Below are 26,315 nucleotides of genomic sequence, written 5' to 3' on the forward strand. Positions count from 1 at the left end.
GGAAATAATGTCTGTCAGTGTTTCCATTGTTTCCCCATCTATTTGCCATGAAGTGATAGGACCGCATGTCTTGATCTTCATTTTTTTTTTAATGCTGAGTTTTAAGCCAGCTTTTTCACTCTGCTCTTTCACATTCATCAAGAGGCTCTTTAGTTCATAAAGGACAAACTGTATGGAGGATAATAGAATTAATAATATAATATGAAGTTTTTGTTGTTAATTTATCAGGGAACGTATTTTCCTGTCTCCCTTTCTGAAAGTAGCTTGATCCTGAACTTAGAAATCTTCCCAAACATCAAATGTAGTTTGAATTTGCCACAAATTCACATTACAGCTTAAAGAAGGGTGAGAAAGAAACCAGACTCCGATACCCAACGTGTTCCTGTTAGATGAGGCCAGATTAGAACATGCCTGTCAGACTATGTTTTTATTGACTTTCTGGACTTCCTTCAATAGGGACTGCTGTGCTTCTAAGAAAGATTCCTCTTGTGATGCCAGGTCAGTGGTTAGTAAATGGAAACTTAGAGCAAATGCAGCTGAAATGAATACTGTTCAAACAGATTGCAGAGTACGATGAATAACTTGATGGTCGTTCTGTTACAGCCTCTGCTGAGGACAGCGTTATCTTGTTACCTCTGACGGTTCACTTAAAGCTCCATTTTATGTCTCCTCCAGCTTCTTTTTCCTGTTCTCCTCAGTGGGAGCTGGATGGAGGAATGTTGCAGTAATTGGGAGAAGCCAGACTTGGTCATATAGGGGTAGCTTAGATGGGCAGCCTCCCACATGGTTCTGTGATCGTCCTAAGCTGCCACTGGTCTGAGGCACAACTGCACAGAAGGCAGTTTGGTTCTGTCCTCCTCTAGGATGTGAGAGGGGGCGCAGACAATCCCCAGCTGCCCAGAGCCCCTCCTCTGTCCAGAACTCCCACCAGCTTCATAGAATCCTTTCCTCGAGGCTTCGGATGTCATTCAGTTGGTTGATTAAAGTGAGTAGAAGGTGTGAGGCATGCATGTCCTAACTGCTGGAACATCTGGAGGTTTTGTTGCAGGCAGGGGAGCCTCTAGTTCTTGCTAACTCTAGCTCTGCTTTACAAAGAGTGGTCCAGTAGTGGACAGTATTGGCATCGCCTGGGAACAGTTTAGAAATGCAGATGGAGACCTCAGGTCCTCCAGGGTGGAGCCCAGAATCTGTTGTAACAAGCTCTTCAGGTGATTTTTAAACGCACACTGCTTTTGCTCGAGCTGACGCTCTTCTCTGTCTTCTTCTGCTTCTTAACTATATGCTTGCAGGGGATAGTGTCCACTGGACTGGAAGCTCCCTGAAGGCAGTGGTCATAGTGGCATTGTTCTTGGCTATTATCTTCATTACAGGGCCAGGCACATCAAATAAATGTGTGATTGTGAAGCATTGTGAAGATGCCATACTGCCTGTTTTTTGTTTTTTTTTTACGAAGTTGAAGGAGTTACTGCCATGTCAGCTAGTCTGTCTTGGCTGCACATGACCATGGACCTGAACACTGCTAGACGCTTTCAGGCTGTGGGTCATTTATATGGCCAGGAGGACCCTCCATAGGTGTGTCTCTTAAACGGTATGAAAAAGATTTAAAATGAAGTCCTTGAGCAAGAAAAGGATCTCAGAGCCAGTGTTAAGAGATGACTGTGTGTTAAAACAGCCTGTGAGTCCTATTCTACCAAACGCAAGGGCCTGGAAGCAACTTCCTAGGTAGTGTTCAAGAAATACTAGTAATCCTTGGAGATTTTTCAGATGCATTTGGCTTGAACCACTTTCTAGCTCCCAAAGCAGAGTCTTCATGTGCATCTTAGGCTAAATCATCCAGCAAATGGCTCTTGGCTACATTTAGAACACTTCCTGTACCATGCTCTGTCCCTGACCCAGTTGAGTCTCCATCTGACACTTTGCTTCCTCCAGAAGAAAACTTTGAAGATTTTTGTCCCTTTTCTGCACTTGCTTCTGCTTACTAGATCTCATTTGGATTCTCCAGACTGATAAAAGTCTCTGCCACAAGGAGAAATTTTCTTATCTACCAGTCGGGCTTCCAGGAAGGTCCTTATGCTTGAACTATCAAGAAGCATTTGTTAATGTTTCAGCAAAGTTCAGCCATGAAATTAAAAGATGCTTGCTCCTTGGAAGAAAAGCTATGACCAACATACATAGCATATTAAAAAGCAGAGACATTACTTTGCCAACAAAGTCAAAGCTAGTCTAGTCAGAGCTATGGTTTTTCCAGTAGTCATGTATGGATGTGAGAGCTGGATTATAAAGAAAATTAAGTGCCGAAGAACTGATGCTTTTGAACTGCAGTGTTGGAGAAGACTCTTGAGACTCCCTTGGGCTGCAAGGAGATCAAACCAGTCAGTCCTAAAGAAATCAGTCCTAAATATTCATTGGAAGGACTGATCCTGAAGCTGAAGCTCCAATACTTTGGCCACCTGAAATGAAGAACTGACTCATTGGAAAAGACCCTGATGCTGGGAAAGATTGAAGGTGGGAGGAGAAGGGGACGACAGAGGATGAGATGGTTGGATGGCATCACCGACTTGATGGACATGAGTTTGAGTAAGCTCTGGGAGTCAGTGATGGACAGGGAAGCCTGGCGTGCTGCAGTCCATGGGGTCACAAAGAGTTGGACACGACTGAGCGACTGAACTGAACTGAAAGTTCAGCTTCCTGAACAGCAAGTGATACTTGAAAATCTCTGTGGTTTATTGTACTTTTGAAATAGCATTTTAAATTACATTAACCCATTTAAGAGGCAATTATAATTTACTTGAATCTTTAGCCGGAGGGGAGGACAGAGCATTTTAGACTGAGATTCCCTTGCTAAGGTAGTTGTATAAAGTGGACAAACTGTAGCTTGGTGGAGACAGAAATGTCCTCAGTTAGGAACTAGACTCCAAAGCCAGTTTGGACTTATCTCTGTAGCACTGTAAACTGGCCTTCCTCCTTTTAGTGTACATGGTCTCCTGATCCCAAGACCTGTGCTGTTCCTCCTTTGCCCGTGTCAACTCATGACTGGAGTCGAAGGGCACCTTGGAAACTCTCGTTTAGCAGCCCTTTCCCTATTGGGGAGACTCTTGTATGGCGTTCGTGGTGTACTTGGACCCAGACTACTCTGAGTGACCACTTGCTGCTGCAGCAGCGGCCCCTGCAGGGGGTTCTTTTTCCCCTCGGGAGGGTGGCCTTAGTCTGTGGGGTTCCTTCCCATCAGCCAGGATGCCTGGCCACAGCTGTACCATATCTTACTGTCCAGTGACTGCCCCTCCTCCCAGGCCCTTGGGTTGAATGAGGCTCAGACCTTTGAGTTTTGAGAGCCTGGGAAAGAAAAGCAAACTTTCCCATTTCCCTCTCCCCTGCTGGCATTGCTAGAAGGAGAAGACCTTTTTGGACCCAGCTCCACAGTGAAACGCCTTCCAATCATACCCAAGTCGCTGCCCTCTGGTGGGTAACCGCCTAGTAATGGCAGCTCCTTCTTTTACAGAAAGGCGAGAGGACCTTCGAGGAGGATTTATGCTTTGTTTTTTGGATGATGGAGCGGGAATGGATCCAAGTAAGTGATGGGCTGATTGCTTCTTTTGGGGAGGATGCAACTAAGCATTTTTATAAAATGCTTATTGTGTTCATTTGTTTTTCTGTTGCCTCACTCTTGTGACTAGAAGGGCGAGGGCAGTCTCTTGCAACATCTCAGGCTTAATTCCACTCACGGATTTGCCAGGTCTTGTCCTAATGTGGGAGATAGGATCTGAATGGCAGCCTTAAGTCCATCAGGCTACTTGTCTGTTGACATTGGCTTGCATAACATCCTGGAGCTGGAACTGTGGCCTGCCCCAGCCTCGTTAGCGTGTTCTGGTAATGGAACTAGGACCTCGTGATGGTGGCGCTGACGGGCCGATCGCAGGTTTCCTCCATTTGCCTCCCAGTTGTGAATTTCCTGGCAGAGGTTTTCAGTAGACAGACAGCCCCGCTTGGATTGATTTTTGAGAGCCTGGGAAAGAAAAGCACACTTTGCCCTTTCTTTCTCGCCTGCCTCTTCAGGTGATGCTGCCAGCGTGATCCAGTTCGGGAAGTCGGCCAAGCGAACGCCTGAGTCCACCCAGATCGGGCAGTACGGGAACGGGTTAAAGTCGTAAGTATACCAGAAGCCCATCACAGGACTCAACAAAATCAAGCGTTGCTCTCCCTGTCACTCCATCACCTTAATCCTGGAACAGGAGGACAGTCAGGAAGGGGTGGTGGTTAGGGGCTTAGCAACTGATGGCCAGAAACGTGAACTAAACCAACTTTCAGTCTGGTTTACGCCACAGATGAAAGAGTGTGAATTTCCAGAACCGTTGAGGAAGGAGAATCTGTAGGCTTCTCTTAGCACTGTGTTCTGGAACGGTGCCTCCCCTCTGGTTGGAAATTCTCATTTGTACCTCTGATTGAGGATGCTCGTGGTCGTTTGGTGTGCTGGGGATGCATCTGAGGCGGTGAGGATCTCCCGGTGCAGCGTTGTTCCCAGAGCAGCTGTCATGCTTTGTGCCAGGCACTGGGGATCCAGGGTGAGAGACCCAAAGCCTCCCCCGCATGGAGGGCCTGGTTGCTGCTCACATGTCCTGCCAGGCCCTGTAGCAGGGACTTACCTTATGTCTTCATATCCCTTGGGACTTCTTTCTCAGTCCCTTGGTTCCCACTTGTTTGGTGTGTGGAATGTGTTGTTCTGGTTTTGAGCAAAGCCCCAAGAGAAGGGTTTCTATTTCTGAAATGCTCGCTTCCAGCTGTACATACCTTTGGATGGAATAAGATTTATTGGGATTAGAGTTTGTACAGATGGAGTTCTGAGTCATGTTTCTGGTCTTGCTGTGGAAACGTGTTGTGTTCTTTGAGGGTGTGTTTGGCCGGGCAGCAGCATCGGCTGTGCATCTGTGCAGCAGGCTTGGGCTTGTGCGGCAGAGAGACGATGCCTCCCATGACTACACAGACCTAATGCCTGGACTTCCCACTCGTCTCTCAGTGTCAGGCACTTAGCACGTGCTGGACACTGTGCTGAAAAACTTCACCTGGGTGATATAGTTTAATCCTCACCCAAGCCCTGTGAGGTGTAGGTACCATGATTCTCAGCTTCAGATGCAAGAAGCAAGGTTTATCTGGGTGAAGTGACTTGCCCAGAGGTGTGAAAATGCCCAGGTGTAGAGCTGAGGTGTGCACCACGTCTTTCTGATGGCAAGGCCGGAGCTGCTGTCTGCCTCACTTCAGTCAGATAAACCAGGGTTCGGATGTGACATCAGTCACTTACCCTCTGAGGCTCGGCTTCCTCCTTTGTAACTTGGGGTGTAACGCGTGTGAGTGGGTTAAGAACTACGCGCTCTCGCTCAGGGCCATGAGTGCCCTAGCCTGGTTTCTCACTTCTGATTTTCTCTCTCCTTCTTTAATCTTTCCATGCTAAATTTTTGGCTTGCTTTGGTGGACCTGGGGTAGGGTCTGGGAACCTTTTTTTTTGCCCCTGACGTGTTCCCTAGGTGATTCTGGTGTGGTCATCTAAGTTTCCAACCACTGATGTGTCAGATGTAAGAAGCCCGGACTTCCCTCCTGGATGGTAGGCAGCCTCCTCCCATGTGGTTTCATCAGCTCTATGGCTGCAGACAAGCCCTTTCTCCTCTCTGAACGTCTGCTTCCTGCTGTAGAATATGGGCTTCTAATCCCTGACATTCTTCCTTACTGAGCAAGTTTCGGGAGCAGAAGAAATGTGAGCCTGAAAGTGCCTAGAAGACCAGGAAGGAAAACACAGAGGTTGGGAGTGTTGTCATCAGCGCATTTTAGTAGAACGCCTTTTGGGGAGGAGCCATTGAGATGGGGCCATCTAGTGTTCAGACTGAATTCATTTTGAGTTGAATTTAGAAATTGAGAGTTTCAGGAGGAAGTGATTTGTGGTGAGAAGAAGGCTAAGAAGCAGAGAAGTCGGCAGAGAAGTGGCATTTTTGAGTGGTTGCTATTTATTTTCCCTCCAAGGTCAGGATCAAAGACAGAGGGAAGAGGCACAAAAGTGAGATTTTGCCAAATTAGGGCATGAGCAGGCTTTGACAGAAGGCAAGCTGGCTCGCCGCATTTTGCCTCTGGTAGGCTTCAGGGAGGAGAAGGCGATGGCACCCCACTCCAGTACTCTTGCCTGGAAAATCCCATGGATGGAGGAGCCTGGTAGGCTGCAGTCCATGGGGTTGCTAAGAGTTGGACTCAACTGAGTGACTTCCCTTTCACTTTTCACTTTCATGCATTGGAGAAGGAAATGGTAACCCGCTCCAGGGTTCTTGCCTGGAGAATCCCAGGGATGGGGGAGCCTGGTAGGAGGCCGTCTATGGGGTTGCACAGAGTCGGACACGACTGAAGTGACACAGCAGCAGCAGCAGCAGGCTTCAGGGAGGCAGGAGGAGGACCATGGGATCGTCTGGGGGAGGGAGCATTGCCAGCGCCTCGAAAAACGGAGAACGAGAGACAGAACTTGGCAGCCCCCAGGGTGTCTCTGGATAGTGTCCTGGAGTTTTCCCGAATGTTTGGGGAAATCGGTCATGGCATTCACTTGTGTGCTTGGCATGCCGGCCCGGCTTGTGTTTGTACACAGAAGACAGTAATACGGCTTCGCACCACCATCACCGCCCTGGGGTCTTAGAGGACTAATGAGGTAGCAGAATCTGCTCAGGAGACGGGAACTGCGTGGCCATTGTTCGGTGGGCACCCCTCCGCCAGTGTTTCACGCTTTTACCCTGTTTCATATTGTTGGGAAAGATCCTTGCCTGCTCCTCAGAAGGATTAACTCGGCCAAGTTGAGGAAGGGGCAGTTGATTCCATTCAGACTTCTGCCTTCTGGAAGTCAGCCTCAAGGCATATTTCTTCAGAAACCACTCGGGTCCAACAGCAGGGACCTGTGGCTTAATGAGTAGACATAACAATACAATTCAAGACCCAGGATGGCTGTGGTTATAGGCCATGAGCCAGTGGTAGGCCGCCTTGAAACTCTTCAGCAATGATGCTTTGCCTGCTTAGCCCTGTATTCGGCTGAGCCTCGAGGTCACCCTGGTTTTAGAGGACTTGTGAGCACAGGTATTGTGGGCTGTTCCCTTCTCCTGACAGTGCTGTCCTTCAACAAGCGGATGGGGTGGGTTAGTGTGAGCTGGATATGCTCAGCATGGAAGTCAACGTGTTGAAGGTGTTACTGGAGTGAAGCCTGTGTGGCTGGGAGGTGCCCAGAGCACGGAAGCGACAGGCTGGGGCTGGTGCTCGGTGGTGAGAGAGGAGAGAGCCTAGTGTGGTGGGGCCTTGTGGAGAAGGTGGTAAGGAGAGCTGGGCCCGTGAAGGACAGGAGGAGGAGTGTCTCAGGGGAGGAAGGGGCTCGAGGGCTGTGGCGCTCAGCAGGGGGTCCTGGGCCCCACGGACGCCTTCAGGAGAATCCTCCAAAGGCAGTTTCATCACACCCAGAGCAGGGATTTGCTCTTTTTTTCAGTCGAGCTTTTGATTCCCTGGGAGAGTAATCCTTGTCTGCTTCCCTTTCAGGGGCTCGATGCGCATCGGGAAGGATTTTATCCTCTTCACCAAGAAGGAAGACACCATGACCTGCCTCTTCCTGTCACGCACCTTTCATGAGGAGGAAGGCATTGATGAGGTGGGTCCCCCCCTCACGTTCCTAGTCACCATCCCACGTCTCCCAGTTCTGTCCAGGCTCTTCTCGCAGGTCACTTGTATGCTGGGCTTGTTGGGGTTTCAGGATTGCAGCCACACCCCCGGTTAGGGGATTAGCCAGTTGGTTGTATGAATTGGTTAAGGGGTTAAGGCAGGTGTCATTTCACAGCTTTAGAGAAGTTGTTCTAAGAATGAGGCTGCACGTGGCAGGAGCCAAGAAGTGCATTTGTATCTCTCCTAGATCTGCAGCTTGAGTTTGGTCCTGGGGTGTGGGTCGGGGCTGGGGGTGTCCCTCTGGAGAGCTGTTTTATCAGGGGGAGTGTTTGGGGCCTCCCCCACTATGGGTGGAGACCACAGCTGGTGATAATAATAGGAAGAGCGCTGTCTTTCCGGTGTGATGGTGATTTAGTGGCATGTGCCCTGAGTGCATTTTCTGTTCACCGTCAGTATCAGAGAGGCAGTCTGATTACCCGCAGGGGCCTGGGTGGGGAGTGAAGCAGGTAAACACATGGGAAATCAGTGTTAAGTTCTTCGGTAAGTGGCAGCTGTCACTCAGCCCCAGCTGATTATTGTTACACTAGAAGGAAGGTCTAATGACTCTAGAATATTCTGATTTTGAAACCTTTTGGTAATTAAAAACATAAGTTACCCAGCTGATTCTGGGCCTGGTGGCTCAGATATCTGCAGAGCTGGTCTGGTGAGGTCCATGCCCGCTCACTGGAGGATCATGGAAGGCCTGCCCAGCCTCAGGCTGGACTACCTCCTTTGCTGTGAGAAATGGAGGCAAGAGGTTGAGAAAGGGGGCCGAGCGGGTCTGCAGAGAACATGTCTGTCGCGTAAGCAGGCGGATTCGGTCAGAGCTTCAGTGGCTTCCATCTGTGTTGGCTGGCTGTGCCTGGACGGGCCCTGGCCTTGTTTAGATGCGAGGCTGGATCGAAGTAGATGAGCTCCTGCGCATTTTCCTGGTGAGCCAGGGAGCGCGTTTGCCTCTTCAGTGAGTCAGGTGCCGCAGCAGGAGAGCATTCTTGGGAAGGAGGGGCCGGAGGGTGCAGCCCCTGCTGGGCTCTTCGCGTCTTTTCGTGAACGACTGAGGGTGGCAGGAGGAGGGGTGCACGTCAGCAGAAGTGGTCCAGGTCCTGAGAGTGGGTGGGGGCTTGGCAGATGGTAGAAGCCTCTGGAGAACAGGGAGGGCAAGTTGGACTTGACCCCCAGGCCTTGGGAAGTGTGTGAGACTTTATTAAAAGCAGCCACTAAAGGGAATCTAAGCAGGGGTATGACAGTGTCAGATTCTCTTTGGAAAGATCAGTTTGGCTATTTGGTGGCTGGACTGGAAAGATCAGGGCACTGGTGTTGAGAGGCCGCGGCTGTTTGTAGCCTGGCGGGACTCCAGGAAGTTGGATAAATATGAGTGGTCGTCATCTCGTGGGGCTTCAGATTTGGTGGTCAGTCAGTTGGAGAGGGGAAGGGGAAGGAGGAGGGTTCGTGGACGGCTGAGGTCCTGGTGTGCAGGGGAAACCAAGAGAGTGGCGACACCGAAAGAAAAGGAGCTGTGTTCCCACGGCAGGCGATGCCAAAAGCCGTGAAGAGCCCACAGGTTAAAGCGATGCGCTTGTCACCTGGGATGCTGAGAAGGATGGGAGGTGTGGCGAGAGGCACAGATTCATAGAACACAAATGGAGCTCAATACCCCTGGCCAAAAAGCTAGGTTGAAATTTTTTCCTTACTTGGTGCTAGAAGGTCACTATTTTGGATCGTGCTCTAGTGTGAACTCAGCCAAGATTTTAAAATAAGATCATTTTCAGCTGGGTAGGAATGTGTCCAAACCAGCCCCAGGGTTGGTTCTTAGGAACCAGTGAAGGGCCTCAGAACTCTTAACAGTTTATCACCACAGAGCTTGTTAAGACACAGAGTCCCCTTCTGCACAGGGTGGGCATCAGTTTCGACCCTGCTGGGGTGTAGAGCTTGTTCCCTCGGGAGAGGGAATCCCAGGCCACAGGGCTCCCCGGGAGCTGCGGGAGGTTCAGTTGATGCCTCTGGAGAAGTGGCATTTGCTGTAGGGTTTTTGAAGAATGAGTAGGACTTTTTGCCCCTAGCTTTACTGAGGTATAATTGACAAGAGTAGGATTTTTTAGAAGATTACTTAGATGTAAGATTAAATCTCATACATATGACAGGGCATATTAAGATCTGGGTATATGTAACTGAATCACTTTGCTATAGAGCAGCAATTAACACTGTAGATCATAGAGCAGGTACTCACATAGCCACCGTCACAGACTGAGGCTGGAGGTCCCTCTGTGCCCCTCACCCACCATATCCTCACTTCACCTCTGAAGAAGCTGCTTTGCTGATGATCGTTTCCTTGTTTTATAGTTCTGTCCCCTGTGTATGCATTCGTGAATAGTAGTTTAGTTTCCTAGTTATGAATTTTATATAAATGGACCCATACTGTAGGGTTGTTTTTTTTTAATTTAACAGAAGGATAATTGCTTTACAGCATTTTGTGGTTTTCTGTCATACATCAACAAGGGGACCCACGTTCCCTCCTCGCGGACCTCCCTCCCTCGGGTTTGTTGTTGATTCTGCTGCTCTCATGTCATTGCCTGTGAGCTCCATCCCTGCTGATGCTAGTAGCTGTAGGTGGTTCATTTTCATCACTGCCCAGAATTCCGTGCTATGAATATGCTATAGTTTAGCTTATCCATTCCGTAGTTATTTCTATTTTTCTTACACATATGTCGGTAAGTATATACAGGAATTTCTCCTAGGGTAGATAACTGGGGTACAATTGCTGAGTTGTAAGTTACGTCTGTGTGCACCTTCGGATTCACTTCAGTTCAGTTGCTCAATTGTGTCCGACTCTCTGCGGCCCCATGGACTGCCGCACGCCAGGCCTCCCTGTCCATCACCAACTCCCGGAGTTCACTCAAACGCATGTCCATTGAGTCGGTGATGCCATTCAGCCATCTCATCCTCTATCGTCCCCTTCTCTTCCTGCCTTCAATCTTTCCCAGCATTGGGGTCTTTTCAGATGAGTCAGTTCTTCGCATCAAGTGGCCAAAGTATTGGAGTTTCACTAGTTGGAAATATATTTTGCTTAGGGGAAAAAGTCAAATTATTACCAAAATGGGGAAGTGACCAAGGACATCCCAAGCAGGGACCTGCTCATGCAGAGACCCCCGGGCCATCAACCAGCATAGGTACCCAGAGGACCTAGCAGCTGAGGCTGAGCCTTGGGAAGGGCCAAAGCTAGAGCCTCTGTCACCTGGCTGGGGACTCTGGGCCAGTGTGGGGCTACCGTGGGGAGGGACAAGATGGATGCGTATTTTGGGGGAAGGCTGTTCTGGGGCTTTCTTCAAAGCATCTGCTGTGCTTACTCCAAAGGTGATAGTCCCGTTGCCCACTTGGAATGCTCGGACCCGGGAACCTGTCACAGACAACGTGGAGAAGTTTGCCATCGAGACGGAACTCATCTACAAATACTCTCCCTTCCGCAATGAAGAGGAGGTGATGACTCAGTTCATGAAGATTCTTGGGGACAGCGGTAAGGACGCTTTGCACCTGCAGCTCTGGCAGCGGAGTGCCAGGGCCCCGAGTGCTGTGGGGTTGGCTGGGGTTGCCTGGCAGAACCATAGGGTTTCTGTTTCCTAGGAACGCTGGTAATCATCTTCAACCTCAAACTCATGGATAACGGAGAGCCAGAGCTGGACATAGTCTCAAATCCAAGGGATATCCAGATGGCAGAGACTTCGCCGGAGGGCACGTGAGTGTGGCTGGGGAGGGAGGCAAAGGGAGGTGGCCTGAGGAGAGGGATGAGCGTGTGCCCTGAACTCCCCAGCTTTAGAGCTGGCAAATCTAAGAATGCACGTCTTCCTGCCATGAGGCAGAAGGGATGAATAGGATGACAGCAGGTCCTCAGCTAATCCAGATCCTTGCCCCAACTCCTTAACTGAGGAAGAGACAGAGGCCTAGAGGGGCGCGGAATTGCCGAGTCTATAGTGGGGATGTGGTGGGCACGTGCCCACCCAGGGAAGGCACCCCTCGACAGCAAGAGAAGCCGAGGTGGGAAGTGGAAAGGTGGAGAGCCTGAGGAGAGGCTGTGCAGCCAGCCCTGGAGTGGCCTGGGAGTGGGGCAGAGACAGACGCTCTGTTCCCGCACCTCCAGGAAGCCAGAGCGCCGCTCCTTCCGTGCCTACGCTGCCGTGCTCTACATTGATCCCCGGATGCGGATCTTCATCCACGGGCACAAGGTGCAGACCAAGCGGCTCTCCTGCTGCCTGTACAAGCCCAGGTAGGGGCCTGCCCACCTGGGCCTGCTGTTTCCTCAGGCCTAGGACAGGGCCTGACCAAGTGTCTTTGGGGCATTGTTGGAGTCCTGGTGGGTGAGTGGCTGACAGTGTTGACTGCATTTGGGCCTTTAAACTGCTTGCGATTTACTGTGGAGAAACTTGTTGGGTACTGAGGGAGGGGTGGAGCTGGCTTGGGGGGCTCGCTGAGTGTGCCTTCTGAGGTGGAGGGTGCTCAGCTGGCACAGGGGGCTATGTCAGTGAGTGCAGGGAGGCTGCTTTTCAGAGATGGAGCAGGAGGCAGAGGGCAAGTGGAATAGGGAATTGAGTGTTTTTGCTAAAAGAAACCCAGCTTCGACTCATGCGGTGGCCGGCGAGGACCCTTGCTGCCCTGGGTCCCTCTTACTTGGGCCCTGAGGTTACCTACCTCTCCCCCAGGATGTACAAGTACACATCAAGCCGGTTCAAGACCCGTGCGGAGCAGGAGGTGAAGAAAGCTGAGCACGTGGCGAGGATTGGTAATGAACCCTTGGGCAGGAGGGTTGGCAGTATTGTCTGGGGACTTGTGGCAAAAGCAGGATCCAGGCAAAAGCTCCATCCAGCACCCAGGGGTGGGCTGTCCTGAACCTCTGCTCCGGTTCCTCTTGTACCCTCCCTCCTCGTTCCAGTCGCCTCAGCAGTTTTTCTCCCCAGGCTACTCCTTCACCCATTTATAGGCACTTACCTAAAGCAGCACTAACTCCTCAGCTCATCTGCCCAAAGCGAAGAATCCCACGCTGGCCTCTGGCACAGATACTCATGAAATTGGTTTTCTTGACTCCAGGGCAAAAATCGCAAGGTCTCTCATGCTGGCAGAGCTTCTTGGCCGCTCGCAGAGAGTGATTTGCTGAGGACATTGGAAACTTGCAGCTCCTACTGACAGTTTAGTTTTTGCTGCCTCGGGCAGTTTTTTATTTGTCTGATTTATTTGTAGAGTTGGGAAAATGTGTCTATTTTCCTCGCAGCCTCCTTGACTTTCCAAGCAAGTCTGCGCTCCGGCGCTCTCGTGTTCCCGGACAGTGTCAAACATCTCATCCCATGGGGACTGCACACTAAGGGGGAATTGACCAAGAGTTTTGACCTTTTGCGTCCTTATCATGGTTTCTTCTTCTGGGTTTCAGCTGAAGAGAAGGCACGGGAGGCAGAGAGCAAAGCTCGGACGTTGGAAGTGCGCCTGGGCGGAGACCTCACGCGGGACTCCAGGGTGAGACTCAGTGTTGCCGACCTGGCTCCATGTCCTGCCAATCATGAACCCTTGCGCTAAAGCTGTGAAATGTGATATGTTGATGTTTCTGTAGTCACTATTGCACACTCATGGCACCTCGCCACACGAGGAGGACACTGTTATAGTATCCTCAGTTCATAGAAGGAAATGGAAGAGGGTCGATTGCCCAGGTCACACACAGTAGTAATGGTCGAAGCAGTTCTCTGCCCCTCCTCTGCCATATGCACCTCTGTAGACTGTGGCTTTGGTTGGGGTTGTTTCCTTAATGTCAGCAACTCTGATAACATGAAGCACAGCTTTTGAACTTGTCCCTAGTAAGGGCCCTTTTCTGCAGAAAGCTAAATTTCTAGGTCTGGTCTTGGCGTCCACATGATTCACAGTGAGCAGTTCAGGCCTGTTGTTGCGACATTCCCAGCTGTGGCCCAGAGGCCTTCCTCTCCTTACCTGGAGCTGGCGTGTGTCTCTAGGTGATGTTGCGGCAGGTCCAGAACACAGCCATTACTCTGCGCAGGGAAGCTGATGTCAAGAAGCGGATCAAGGAGGCCAAGCAGCGGTGAGTGCCCAGCTGCCCGCGGCTCTGGTGTAACCATGTACTTCTGTGTGGATGATGGACAGAGAGCTCGAGGTCTCCCTCCCCACCCTGCTCGGTTGCCCTTTGTCACACATGGCTCCCTTGAGAAAGCCTTTAATGCTGTGATTCCCAGGAGTGGCTCCTGGCTCAGCTCCCTCCTGAGCCAGGACTCGGCGGGCGGAACCGGCACCGTGAGTGGGGCACCAGCCTGTCCTCCTGGCACTGTCTCGCCTTCCCTCCCCTTCCCTCTCTCGCCTCTGTTCTCTCCCCACCTTCCCTGTCCTTGCCCTCTTCCCTTCCTTTTTAGTTTTTCTTTTCATTGAAAGCGTGGATAAAGTGCTCATCATACACAGCTTGGAAAATATAGGACGTGTAAGAAATACAACTGTAAAGTTCCTTATACGCCTCCCACTTGGTGATACCGCCTCTTAATTTTTATCCCTGGTTACAGATATAGAATAATGCTATAGGTTGAGTTTGTTCCTTTTCATCTAAACTGGGCATTTGTCATGCTCATCGCATGATCTCTGTGTCTGCCTGCGCGTCTGGGGTCTGCAGGCTCTGGGTGTGAGTCCTGCTTGCTTCTTGACCTCCTCACCACAGGCCTAGGTGTCCAGTTTCTGTCTTGTGAGTCCGTCCACTGGTTGTCTATCTGCTTTTCAGTTTCCATGATTTTGTTAACATCCCATGAGGTGTTTGTTGTCTCACATGTTCGTTGTTCTTGTGGATTTCTGTCTCTTTAACATTAACCATTGTCACACTGGTGGAGTGTTGATGCACACTGCAGTGCAAGTGTTGGTCGCTCAGCCGTGTCTGACTCTGTGACCCCGTGAACTGCAGCCACCAGGCTCCTCTGTCCATGGAATTCTCCAGGCAAGAATACTGGAGTGGGTTGTCATTCCCTTCTCCAGGGGATCGTCCCCACCCCAAAGATCGAGGATTGAACCCGAGTCTCCTACATTGCAGGCGGATTCTCTACTGTCTGCAGATTACCTTGTGTTTATTCCAAAGTACAGCTATCTTTGCAGAGATTTGCAGCAGCTTCACAGAACCTGCTTCATTCTTAAATCCATTCCTGTTTGATACCAAAAGCCAAAGTCATTTGCTTTTAATGAGGGGGAACTAAGAGTGACTGCACAGTGACCTTACTGAGTCTTAACAGGTTGCATATTAAATGCAAAGGCAAAACATCTAAGTGTCTCAAGTTTCAGCTTAATCGTAAACACTATGGTGTGTGTTAAGGGGTTGATCTGCTTGAATTTATCTTTCGCCTTCTCAGAGCACTTAAAGAACCTAAGGAACTGAACTTTGTTTTCGGGGTCAACATTGAACACCGGGACCTGGATGGAATGTTCATCTATAACTGTAGCCGCCTGATCAAGATGTATGAGAAAGTGGGCCCACAGCTGGAAGGTGGCATGTGAGTGCTGCCAGGGAGGGCTTCTGCGTGGACAGGTGGTGGGCGGGCTTTGGCCAGTGGGTGAGTGAGGTGTCTCCCTCCGTCTCCTGCAGGGCGTGCGGCGGGGTTGTCGGGGTCGTCGATGTGCCCTACCTGGTCCTGGAGCCCACACACAACAAGCAGGACTTTGCAGATGCCAAGGAGTACCGGCACCTCCTGCGGGCCATGGGGGAGCACCTGGCGCAGTACTGGAAGGACATCGCCATCGGTAGTGCCGCGCCCCTCCCTGCCAGCTGGGGCCCTCCTCCCCGCCAGCCGGGGTCCTCCCTGCCAGCCGGGGTCCTCCCCGTCCAGGGGCCTGATGCCTCACTCGACTCCTCACTTGACACGTGGCTGTTTGCCTTCCAGCCCAGCGGGGAATCATCAAGTTCTGGGATGAATTTGGCTACCTCTCTGCCAACTGGAACCAGCCCCCATCCAGTGACCTGCGCTACAAGCGGCGGCGATCCATGGAGATCCCGACCACCATCCAGTGTGGTGAGCTGGGTGTCATGCAGCCCCTCTCCCCGGCTCCTTTCCATCGTGGCCCCGTGCTGGTCTCTGCACTGCGCTGACAGTCAGGGACTTCTGTCTCCCTGGGTATACCAGTCTGTCTGGTGATGGCCCTGGGAACTCAGTCTTGGGACTGTGCCTTGCCCATGTGTTCCACCTGAATGAGGCAGGAGGTCATCTAACCCAGTGTGGTACCACATGGGTAGAAATGTGAGTGATGACTGTGCCAGGATCCTGCTGGAAGCAGGAGAGGGCTGGGGCCGCTGAGGGTGTATGAATAAAGTTTCCATCCTTGCTGGAATCACTGTCCCTGGGAAGAGTGACTGTTCTGTTGGGAAGGCAGAGGTGGAACCAGGCTGAGGATCTTTGCATGGACAGTCAGGGCGTCTCTGCCTTGGGCCTGGCTGGGAGGAGCCTGACTGTTATTGGTGGGCATGGCTGACGCTTGGGGGTGTTTTTTGTGTCACAGATTTGTGTCTGAAGTGGCGGACACTCCCCTTTCAGCTGAATTCTGTGGAGAGAGATTACCCTGACACTTGGGTTTGCTCCATGAACCCTGATCCTGAGCAGGACCGGTGAGCGCTTTTTCTAACAAGGAGTTTGTGGGCATTCCCCCGCACCCCCTGAGCTTCCTCCACCCTTCCACTGTGCTTCTTGAGGTCACCGCTCTATCCTTACATCTCTGTCTTGCTGTGCATACTAAGTGCCTGGAAATACAAACAGAAGCGTGTCCTGCAGTGAGTATTCTGTGCGTTTGGGAGGTCTGAGGTTGCTCTGATGAGAGAGCATGGGCTGGTTGAGGAGAAAGGAGCCTGCCCTGCCTGGAGCCGTCTCGCCATGCCTGCTCTAGCACCTCCTCTCCACAGGTGTGAGGCTTCGGAACAGAAGCAGAAGTTTCCCTTGGGGACACTGAAAAAGGACCTGAAGACACAGGAAGAGAAGCAGAAGCAATTGACAGAAAAAATTCGCCAGCAGCAGGAGAAGCTGGAGGCCCTGCAAGTGAGTGGGCAGTGGGCAGATGGGCAGGGCCCCTCAGTAGCTCATCTGTCCCCTCAGGCTAGTTTCACTCTCCTTTTGAACCCATAAGCACTGCCTGAGCTTCCCAACACCCCCTTCTCCTATGCCTTGATTATTCTGAAAAAAAAATTGTACATGACAAAGAGGTCCAATTCATTTGGAATGTTTTGAAACTCCAGGAAATATCTTATTTTAGAGGTAACTGTTAACTTCATATCCAGCTTTTTATGACCACTAACATAAATACATATATTTGAGATCATGACTTTTGTGTCAAATCACAGACATACTTTTTTTTATGTCTAATTATTTTTATAGGATAGTTTTCCAGAAGTGAATTTGAAAGAGTAAAAGGATTTTAAAAATTCTGTGGATTTATTTCCAAGGTATCTTCCAGAAGATGTATTATATCGTAGGTTTTTTTTTTTAATACTAGTACTTTTTAAATGTTTTTGAAAACTTGAAAAAAGATACACATCTTATAATTTGAATTTCATATTTCTAAAATTGAACCATTTTTTTCATGTATTTCTTTTCAAAACTGGTTATTGTTTTTGCCTTAACTGATTAGTCAGGGTTTTTTAAGATACGTGTGTGGCCTCAACCTTTTATCATGTTTATTACAAAAGTGTTTTCCTTTCTGGCTTCTGGTCAGGCAGGTGCTCTCATCGTATTGTATGTTCCTCCATCTGCCAAATCCCATGGGTCCTTTCTGGCTTTGTCCATCAGGGATCTCCTGTCTTTTTCCCCTTGTTTTGTGGGAATTTAGTGCATTGATACTTTTCCCGTCTCTTGATTGCTGGAATAATCATGTAGAATCTTGTAATTTGTTGGTGGTTTACTGTCTGTGAGTTTCTGTCTTCTCAGTGAGAATGGGAGGCTTGTAATATTAGGACTGTGGTCCAGATGGTCTTTATTTGCCCACTGTCCCAAATAGAGAGGGCTCCAAAAAGAGTTGACTTCCAAGCACCAGACAACCTCCTCATCCTGTTTACTCTGCAGAAAACCACACCCATTCGCTCCCAGGCTGACCTGAAGAAACTGCCCTTGGAAGTGACCACCAGACCTTCCTCTGAGGTGAAGCCCTGGGGTGGCGGGGGCTCTTCTTGGGTCTCATGCTGGGATTGGTATTCTCACTCTGAGCCTCTTTCAGGAACCTGCACGTAGACCTCAGCGTCCTCGGTCGCCTCCTTTACCTGCTGTGATCAAGAATGCCCCGAGCAGACCCCCTTCCCTGCAAGCACCCAGGCCAGCCAACCAGCCCAGAAAGGCTCCTGTCATCAGTAACGCCCCAAAGCCTGCTGCCCTGGCCACCCGGGAGGAGGCCAGCACTTCCCGGCTACTCCAGCCTCCCGAGGCACCCCGGAAGCCTGCCAACACTCTGGGCAGGCCTGCGTGCCTGCCCACCCCCCCAGCACAGCCACCGTTACCATCTCCGCAGCCCAACTCCAGGAGCCCTCGGGAGGTCCCTTCCTCCCGAGCTCTGAAGACGCCAGTGGTCAAGAAGCCAGAGCTGCCCACTAAACTCGCCCCGGTGAGCGGCTGCAGCTCCCCCAGCGCCGCCCTCAGTGGTACCAGGATGGAGGGGCAGTGTTGGTTGCATGGGGGCAGTGCTTGGTGGAAATCCCGGCTTCCCTGCTGCCCCTGCAAAGGAGAGGGATGTGAAGGCACTGGGCGGGGGGCACAGAGCTTGTTGGTCGCCTGTCCAGGAAGTTTTCTGGTACCCCTCTGAGGTTTGGTACCCCACAGACTCAAGTCACCTCCACTGGCTTCTCCTGCTGTGGGCAGAGGGTGCATCTTGGGGACAGCAGTGGTGGGTGTGGCTCAGTAAGACGTGAACCGAGGGCCCTGCCGTGACAGCTCTGAGCAGAGGTCCTCGTGGGTGTCGGGCCTGGGGGTTGCTCTGTCCCTCGTTGTGTTGGGTGCCCAGCCCTGGTGGGCACGGAGACCCACAGGCCCCTCTCTGAATGGCTCCTTTACGTCACATGGGCTCTTCCAGCACCTGAGGGGCTGAAAGAGTCCCTCACATTCCTGCTGCTTTTGCAGCAGGCCACTCCCAGTCGGAAGCGGAGCCTCGGGGTCTCTGATGAGGAAGAAGCAGAGGAAGAGGCTGAGAAGAGGAAGGAGAGGTCCAAGCGGGGCAAGTTGGTTGTGAAGGAGGAAAAGAAGGACTTGAATGAGGTAGGTCCTCAGCCTCCTCCCACCCCTGCAGTCTGACACGAGCTGACCAGAAGCCCAGGCCCCCTCTGAGGGGCCTGCAGTCGTACACACGCCTGGAAGCCAGTACATAAGCCTGGAAGCCAGTGCCTGGGAGGGTCTTGAGATGCACTGCACCTCTGCTCACAGGCCTGAGCTGACACCCACACAGATCTGAGCCTCTCTGCCCCTTGCCTCCTCTTGTTCATCGAGGTTTTTGGAGGCAGGTGTGTAGATACTGAGATAGTGGTTGAGAGAGTGGTTCTCCATGAAGCTCGGGCATTTAAGAAGCTGTCTGAGGTGGCATGAGATGACCCCGGGCAGATGGTCTGCTCTGCAGGGGCACTGGCGGTGTCTCTAACAGACTGTCCTTGCAGCTCTCAGACAGCTCTGGGGAAGAGGAGTCGGCTGACCTCAAGAGGGCTCAGAAAGGTAAGTTTAGGAGGTGCCTGGAGCCTCTGGGTCAGTGGGAAAGGGTCCCTTGGTCAGCGGCACCTCATTGCGAAGGCTTTGTTGGCTCTGGGCTCTCCTCCAACAGTGGTTTCAAGTGTGAATTTGGAGAAGCCTTCTGAGGATAGCACAGCCTCATGTTTATTTTTGGCGTCAGTTCCTTGGTGTTCACCTCTGGCCGTCACTCATGCTGCTGCTCTGTGGCACCCTCGTGAGGGGGAAGTGGGGGACGGAGGCCAAGTTGGCTGGGCTCCACATCCCTGGCGTAGTGGGATCAAGCTTCTAGGGATTCTTGTCTGTGAACCTGGGCGGCCCTGGCTGGGTGGGGGGCTCTAGTGCATCCACTTTTCTGACTCCAGCCCTGCTCCCACTCTCAGATAAAGGGCTGCACGTGGAGGTGCGTGTGAATAGGGAGTGGTACACAGGCCGTGTCACAGCTGTGGAGGTGGGCAAGAATGCGATGCGGTGGAAGGTGAAATTTGACTATGTGCCCACGGACACAACACCAAGAGACCGCTGGTAACACCCCTTCCAGGAAGATGGGTTGACAGTTGGCCAGGGCAGGGGCAGGCAGCCCGCCTGGGAGCCTGGAACACGTGTGGCAAACACTGGGTTCTCTCTAGGGTGGAGAAAGGCAGCGACGACGTGCGGTTGATGAAGCCCCCGTCCCCAGAGTATGAGCGCCCAGACACGCGCCAGGGCAGGGAAGAGGCGGCGGTGGCGGCGGCCCCGGCGGGGGATTTGGTGGCCCAGCAAGCTGTAGCCACGGTGGAGCCCTCCACCTCGGACTGCATCCCCATCGAGCCTGACACCACCGCCCCCAGCACCAACCACGAGACCATCGACCTCCTCGTCCAGATTCTCCGGTGTGTCGTCGTCCCGCTCCGGGACCAGTGGTGGCTCCCCACCGACTCTGTGCCACTCTGATTCCTACCTTCTTTCTTGTTCAGGAATTGTTTACGGTACTTCCTGCCTCCAAGTTTCCCAATCTCTAAGAAGGAGCTGAGTGCTATGAATTCAGATGAGCTGATCTCGTTTCCTCTGGTGAGTCTACCCACCCACCTTGGTGCTTCTTGTGACTGCCAGGTCTCAGTTGTGTGCTCCATAAGGTCTGTCAGAGAGAAAAGCAGGGAGTTTTATCTCCATTCCACTTCAAGGAAATGAGGCTAGGAGTTGAAGAAACTCAGGCTCAGAGAGGTTAACAGTCTGCTGTGATAGAGCCAAGATTTGAACCCGGAACACCTTGAGAGGACAAGGGTCTTGCTGTCCAGGCGATAAGTTCCCAGGGTTCCCAGGGAGCTGCTGCGCCTCAGTACTCGCCCTTGTTTGGGCTGCAGGCATCTTCTGCAGGTCCTGGGAACACACTGCTGATAGGCCAGCAGGCTTGGCCTGCCATCCTCTTGTCAGCTTCATTGCTTTTGGCTTCAGGCTGTTGCCAAAACGAGCAAAGCCTGGGTGCAGTGGGATTTCTACAGTGGGCATGACCCAGGCCAAAGCACGGTCAGCAGGAGTGTCTGAGCCTGAAATAGTCTTTTGGCTCACGCTTGTAAAAGGAGGTACCACTAATGGACCACCTTAATAGCCTCCTAAGGGAAATGCCTAAAATAACTCAAACTTTCATTCTTTCACGTTAGGGACACACCAGAACTAATGTTCACTGTGTCTGTGTCCGTTTGTAAATGACCATCCTACTTCTCCTCATGCTGCGAAAGCGCTCCATGAAGTGCTCAGGTGCCCTGCAATACTAGATTCAAATGTGTACTTTAAAAGGAACACAACTGCATGTGAATCTGTAATGGCTTAAAAGTGAAAAAATTCAAAAACATATAGGAATCATAGTTAGGCTCATGACATTGTATGTTAAATTTTAATACTCTTGGCACCTGCTTGAACATTTATTTTGAGCTGCCAAGTGATAATTATTTTCTGTGCAGAACTTGAAGTTTCTGTTGCCATCTTGATTTACTAGGATAGTATTCTAGATTGTAAATAAAGCATTCTAACAACGTTTTAAAAACAGCACTGAGGAGCCACAGTGCTGGGTAGCTCATAGGTCTTCAGAGAAGTAAATAAATGCTATAGTTGGAGAGACTGTGGTGGTCAGCCAGACTGCTGGTTCTAGGTTTGTGTTTATCAAAATGGCCCTTTCATTCTCACTAGTGATTCATGAGTAAATCATAATAACTTTGAAAATAAATTAAACATGAAGAGATACACCTAAATTGTTTTTCATATTGAGATACCATGTAACTTTCACTCAAAACAAGTGTTCTGCTACTTTGAAAAAGCTCCTGTCTAGAGAAGCTGCTAGTTAACATCACTGCACACTGCTGGGGACTTTCAGGTGCTTGGAGAAGATGGTGAAAAGTCGTGTGCTCTATAAATACACTACACAAACATGGATGGGCTGTCTGCTGCTGACGAGCTCAGTACATACTGGTTGGGTGTGGCCCGGGTGTGGATCGCTCATCAGTGCTGTTGTCGGGTTAAAAGGAGAACGGTTGAGGATCCTGCCTCACGTTTACTCACGGCTTGGGGTTTGCAGAGCTCTTTGCCAAGTGCTTCCTGTGTGTGATCCCGTCTCCACCCTTGAGGCAGCCCTGTGAGGTGGGCCTCAAGGTCTTTCCTCTCGGAGCTGCAGGGACACTGGCTCCTGGGTTTGATATCCATTCAGGCGGAGCTTCCTGGTGCTGAGCCAGTTGGGGACACCAGTGCCCGTCTGGAAGGGCCCTGGGGACCCTTGTGAGCCCACGCACTTACCCACTGGCTTCTCTTCCAACAGAAAGAGTACTTCAAGCAGTATGAAGTCGGGCTCCAGAACCTGTGCCATTCCTACCAGAGCCGTGCCGACTCGCGGGCCAAGGCTTCTGAGGAGAGCCTGCGCACATCCGAGAGAAAGCTGCGTGAGACCGAGGAGAAGCTGCAGAAGCTGAGGACCAACATCGTGGCACTCCTGCAAAAGGTGCAGGAGGTGAGCCAGGCCACCCTCTCATTGCAGCGGACCACCTGGTGTCTTGGGCGGGGAGGGGGCTGGGTACCTCGTGCTCCCTTCTCCCCACTCATAGGAATATGTGGTTCCAACCCTGGCGGCACAGCATCCTGACCAGGAGGGCTGGAGGTGGTGCGGCTGCCTGGGCCTCATCCCAGCCAGACCCACGGTATCAGACTTTTGCCCTTGTTTAGACACGGTGGCCTGCAACCTGGTTTGAGACACCTTGGAGTCATGAAACAAAGACATTCTTGGTTTTCCAGATGACACCTGGATGGGAGTGGGTAGCCCACAAGTGGGGAATGTCCTGTGGTCTCAGCCCTTCATCTGGGCAGGAAACTGGGGATCCCTGTCCTGTGACCCCTGGTGACCAATAGGGGCCCTGCTCTTGGAGCACAGCAAGGGGAGGAGACAGAACTGTTGACGGCGGGAAGTGCCACAAAGGAAACAGGAGAGAGCAACGGGAAGCCACTGTACTAGAGTGTCAAGGGAGCCTCTGTGAGGTGGTGGTTGGGCCCAAGGCAGAAGCAGACGTGCTGGGGTGGGGTGTGAGCTGCAGGCAGAGAGAAGAGCAGGGCCCACGGCAGGGCCCTGTACCAGGTGGGAGGTCCCTGGACCTTATGGTGCTGAGACGTGTGCAGCCTAAGACACTTACTTTGGTTGGTTGTAGGAGAGGCCGAGGTTAGAGTCCAGGACTCCACTGAGGAGGTTCCCAGTTATCTGGGTGAGAGATTCTGGAGGCCTGAACCTTGGATGGTGCCAGTGAGGAGGGAGAGAAGTGTCTGAGGGGAGGACGGGGGAACAAGAGCGACTGCTCGAGTCTGTCTGAGTCCCTGAGTGGAGGGAAGGGGGGACGCCTATACTGAGACGGGAACAACCCGGGGTGGGTGGCGGGACTGAGCTGTTGGATGTGTTGAGTGTAAGAGTGAGGCTGGGGCAGGCGGGACCTGGGTGGGGGGAGGCGGGCAGGAGTGGGAGGACGGGGAGGGGATGGATGATCAAGGGCGGCTCGACAGGGTAGAGGGGGAGAGTAGAGGGCATGGCCTGGGCTGCAAGAAGGCTGGGGAGGCGGGCCTCCCACCACCCTGTGAGCCCCGGCTGACCCTGCCCTGCTCTGTTCCAGGACTTAGACATTAACACAGACGACGAGCTGGATGCCTACATCGAGGACCTGATCACCAAGGGGGACTAGGGCCCGAAGCCAGAGATCAGCTCCCCTGCCCCTCAAGGCAGAGCTCCTGAGGGTGGCGTTTCATTTATGGGTTGATGGACTTACCTTCGTTTGACTCACGGGATATCTGTGCTTTTGGTGGGAGAGAGACTGATTGTTTGACTCTTCCACCCTAAGTTGATAAATATTTATTTTTTGAAAGAAACAACATGCTGTGCCTGCTGTGAGACCATACATTTTTTTTGGTGACTCTTGGGCAAAGGACAGAACCAGGATGCCAAGTCTTGAGTTGCTTCTCTCGGCTCCTGGCTCCTCAAGATGTGGTGAATTCCAGCGCCGTTTGGAAGTTGGAGGGGCTCCAGGGGCAGGGCTGGGGGAGGGACAGGACCCTTCCCAGGCTGGTGCTCCCCCAGGAGCTTCAATCCAGGGGATCTCCATGGGGCTACCATCAGCAGGAGGCTTAGCGCTGAGGAGCTCCCTGCCTCAGGTCAGGGAGGTGAGTGGTGGTCCGAGTGGTCGGTCTTCTCGGCTGTGGCACTGTGCAGTCAGCTCGGGGAAGAAAGAGCCTCCTGTTCAGCTTCCCCATCCACCACCTAAATTCTCCCTGTTGGACATTTCCTTAGCTAGCGGTAGATGGTGAGGTTTCCTGCCACAAAAACTTGAGTCCAGGTTAAGGCGTGGACAGATCTGACTGGTCAGACTGCTGACCTGGGTAGCACATCATTTGCGTTCCAAAGGAGTCCCCTTAGGAATCCTTTGTGTGAAGGAGCGCCGTGCTGGTCTGGTGGTGGCCTCGTCCGCCACTGTGGCAGGGTCCTGGGGAGGGCTGCTGCTCTTATTGCTTCCCCTCTGTTCGCCCCACCACACCCTGTCAGGGTCTCTGGTTTGGGGCAGATGGGAGGGGGTGGTCACCGAGCCCCTGGGCATGCCATGCCTCCCTCTGCCTAGTCACAGCCTCATACTGCTGTGGTCCTCAAACAACTCAGGGTCAAAGACCAAGGCCAGAGTCGCTGAATTTTCTGTAATGGCCATTGGAAAAGTTCTGGTTCGATTTCCCCCAACTCACTCCTTACCCCCCTGTATTTGGGGTCTTTGGGTTTTCTGAAGGCACAAGAACCATGATCTTGCCCCACTGGTCTGCAATTCTGACCTCTCGGTGTGTTTCCAGCATCGGCCCACCTCTGCTCAGCAGTGGCCACGTGCCGCCCTGTGAAGACTGCAGGAGGTGGAGAAGCAATAGTGAGGGAGGCAGGCCACGGGAATTGAGGTCTTTGCCCACTTGTGCATGTGGCCAGAAGTGCCTATGATTTGTGGGCTTGGGACTTCTCAAAACCACACCCCTGGGCAAGGGCTGTTCCGGAGAAATACCAGGGAGGCCCTGACCTCTTCCTCGGAAGATTTTCCAAGAGTCTTGGGGTTTCTTGAGCTGGTGGTTCCTATCCTGTCCAGCTCGTTCTCTTCATCACAGGCAGCATATGATCCATTTTTGTCCTCAAACTTTGTTTTAATCTAGATACAAGCTGATTCTGCATTTTTACCAGAGGGTAATTCTCAAGGTTTTTATTTACACACCTGTAATCAAAATGCAATACTATAAACTTTTACTGGTGAGACTCCTGAACTCAGTCTTTTTTCTTCTAGTAAAACCCAGCACCTTCCTCTTCTTCATTCTTTCCACCACTGTGTCTTTAAGCTGTCTTCAAGTTCTTCCTCATCTCCATCTTCATTGTCTTACATCTTCACCGTCTTTGACACCCACAGAAATTGACATACTGAATTTTGTAACTATTTTAGCTTCAACTTCCAGGTGTTCCTACTTTGCTGTTTAAACCCAACAATAGCAGTGCTGAATACAGCCTGCTTCCAGGCAGAGCTGTTGCCATTCTGGGCAGGAAGATAAGATGCAGGAACTCCCTTCTAAACTGGGTAACTAAGCTGCTTGGAATTGTCTAACAACTTGGGAAGAAGAGGATGGTCTGGAAGGTCTGTTGCAAGAAGGTGAATGAGTGCAGAAACCTGTTTTTATGGAGCAGGAGGAGTATTTTTGGTGTTTTGTTTTTTTTCAGGTGATACATGCACATGATGAAAATTCACACAGTGTAAAAGGTTGGACCGTGAAAGCAGGGCCCTGCCGCCCCCCACCCCCAGTGCTCTTTCTCCCCAGAGTATCCATTCTGAGCAAGTGCACATCTCCTCTGCTCTGCCTTAGTAGATCCTGGGACTTGTAAGAGTTCACATGGGTCTACTTTATCCTGACAACCACATAGCGTTTCAGTGTCCTGGATGTACTGTTATTCACTGGTCCCATTTATAGGCATTTAGGTTTTTAATGTTTACAAAAAATTCCATGATGACTATCTGTGTGTGTGTACTTAGATCTGTGTTTATTTGGATGAATTCCAGAGAGAAATGTCTGTGTCAGAAGATGGAGGCATTCCAGAAAAGACTTCACAATTTCAATCCCCACCAACAGTGTATTCCTCACCCCTCTCCTTGCCTGTCTGCAGTCTCTTCCATCTTAATCTGAAAGGTGAAAAGCCTATGGATTTTTGATTTGGTCTGAATGAATTTATGTGAGGTCAATCATTGTTTCTTTCTGGGACAGGGCTGTAGTTTTGAGTCTTGGGTTAGGGACTTAAACCAAGGACATCAAACCAGTCAATCATAAAGGAAATCAACCCTGAATATTCATTGAAAGGATTGATGCTGAAGCTGAAGCTCCAACAACTGGCCACCTGATTGGAAGAGTCAA

General features: G+C 51.4%; 1 protein-coding gene across 15 annotated transcripts in view; it reads left to right on the plus strand.

Moving 5' to 3' along the window:
* The window catches only part of MORC2 (MORC family CW-type zinc finger 2), a 41,093-nt gene extending 17,322 nt beyond the window's left edge, over positions 1–23,771 (plus strand). For 3 of the 15 annotated variants that reach the window (XM_044929927.2, XM_044929926.2, XM_044929933.2), the window contains 25 exons: positions 3,500–3,568; positions 4,054–4,144; positions 7,543–7,651; positions 11,053–11,212; positions 11,320–11,431; positions 11,834–11,959; positions 12,393–12,472; positions 13,115–13,197; positions 13,686–13,771; positions 15,069–15,209; positions 15,302–15,456; positions 15,597–15,725; positions 16,210–16,315; positions 16,607–16,739; positions 17,760–17,834; positions 17,911–18,291; positions 18,804–18,938; positions 19,331–19,385; positions 19,763–19,922; positions 20,027–20,269; positions 20,354–20,447; positions 22,186–22,374; positions 22,469–22,561; positions 23,063–23,116; positions 23,516–23,771. In XM_044929927.2, coding sequence (XP_044785862.2) covers positions 3,500–3,568; positions 4,054–4,144; positions 7,543–7,651; positions 11,053–11,212; positions 11,320–11,431; positions 11,834–11,959; positions 12,393–12,472; positions 13,115–13,197; positions 13,686–13,771; positions 15,069–15,209; positions 15,302–15,456; positions 15,597–15,725; positions 16,210–16,315; positions 16,607–16,739; positions 17,760–17,834; positions 17,911–18,291; positions 18,804–18,938; positions 19,331–19,385; positions 19,763–19,922; positions 20,027–20,269; positions 20,354–20,447; positions 22,186–22,374; positions 22,469–22,561; positions 23,063–23,116; positions 23,516–23,584 — 3,128 coding nt within the window. In that variant the 3' untranslated portion in view covers positions 23,585–23,771. The remainder of the gene's footprint in view (positions 1–3,499; positions 3,569–4,053; positions 4,145–7,542; positions 7,652–11,052; positions 11,213–11,319; positions 11,432–11,833; positions 11,960–12,392; positions 12,473–13,114; positions 13,198–13,685; positions 13,772–15,068; positions 15,210–15,301; positions 15,457–15,596; positions 15,726–16,209; positions 16,316–16,606; positions 16,740–17,759; positions 17,835–17,910; positions 18,292–18,803; positions 18,939–19,330; positions 19,386–19,762; positions 19,923–20,026; positions 20,270–20,353; positions 20,448–22,185; positions 22,375–22,468; positions 22,562–23,062; positions 23,117–23,515) is intronic. The other 12 variants (XM_044929928.2, XM_044929930.2, XM_044929929.2 and 9 more) reach the window with 12 other exon arrangements.
* The last annotated feature ends 2,544 nt before the right edge of the window (positions 23,772–26,315 follow it).

The sequence above is a fragment of the Bubalus bubalis genome, chromosome 17 (assembly GCF_019923935.1).
Source record: "Bubalus bubalis isolate 160015118507 breed Murrah chromosome 17, NDDB_SH_1, whole genome shotgun sequence".
NCBI lineage: Eukaryota > Metazoa > Chordata > Mammalia > Artiodactyla > Bovidae > Bubalus > Bubalus bubalis.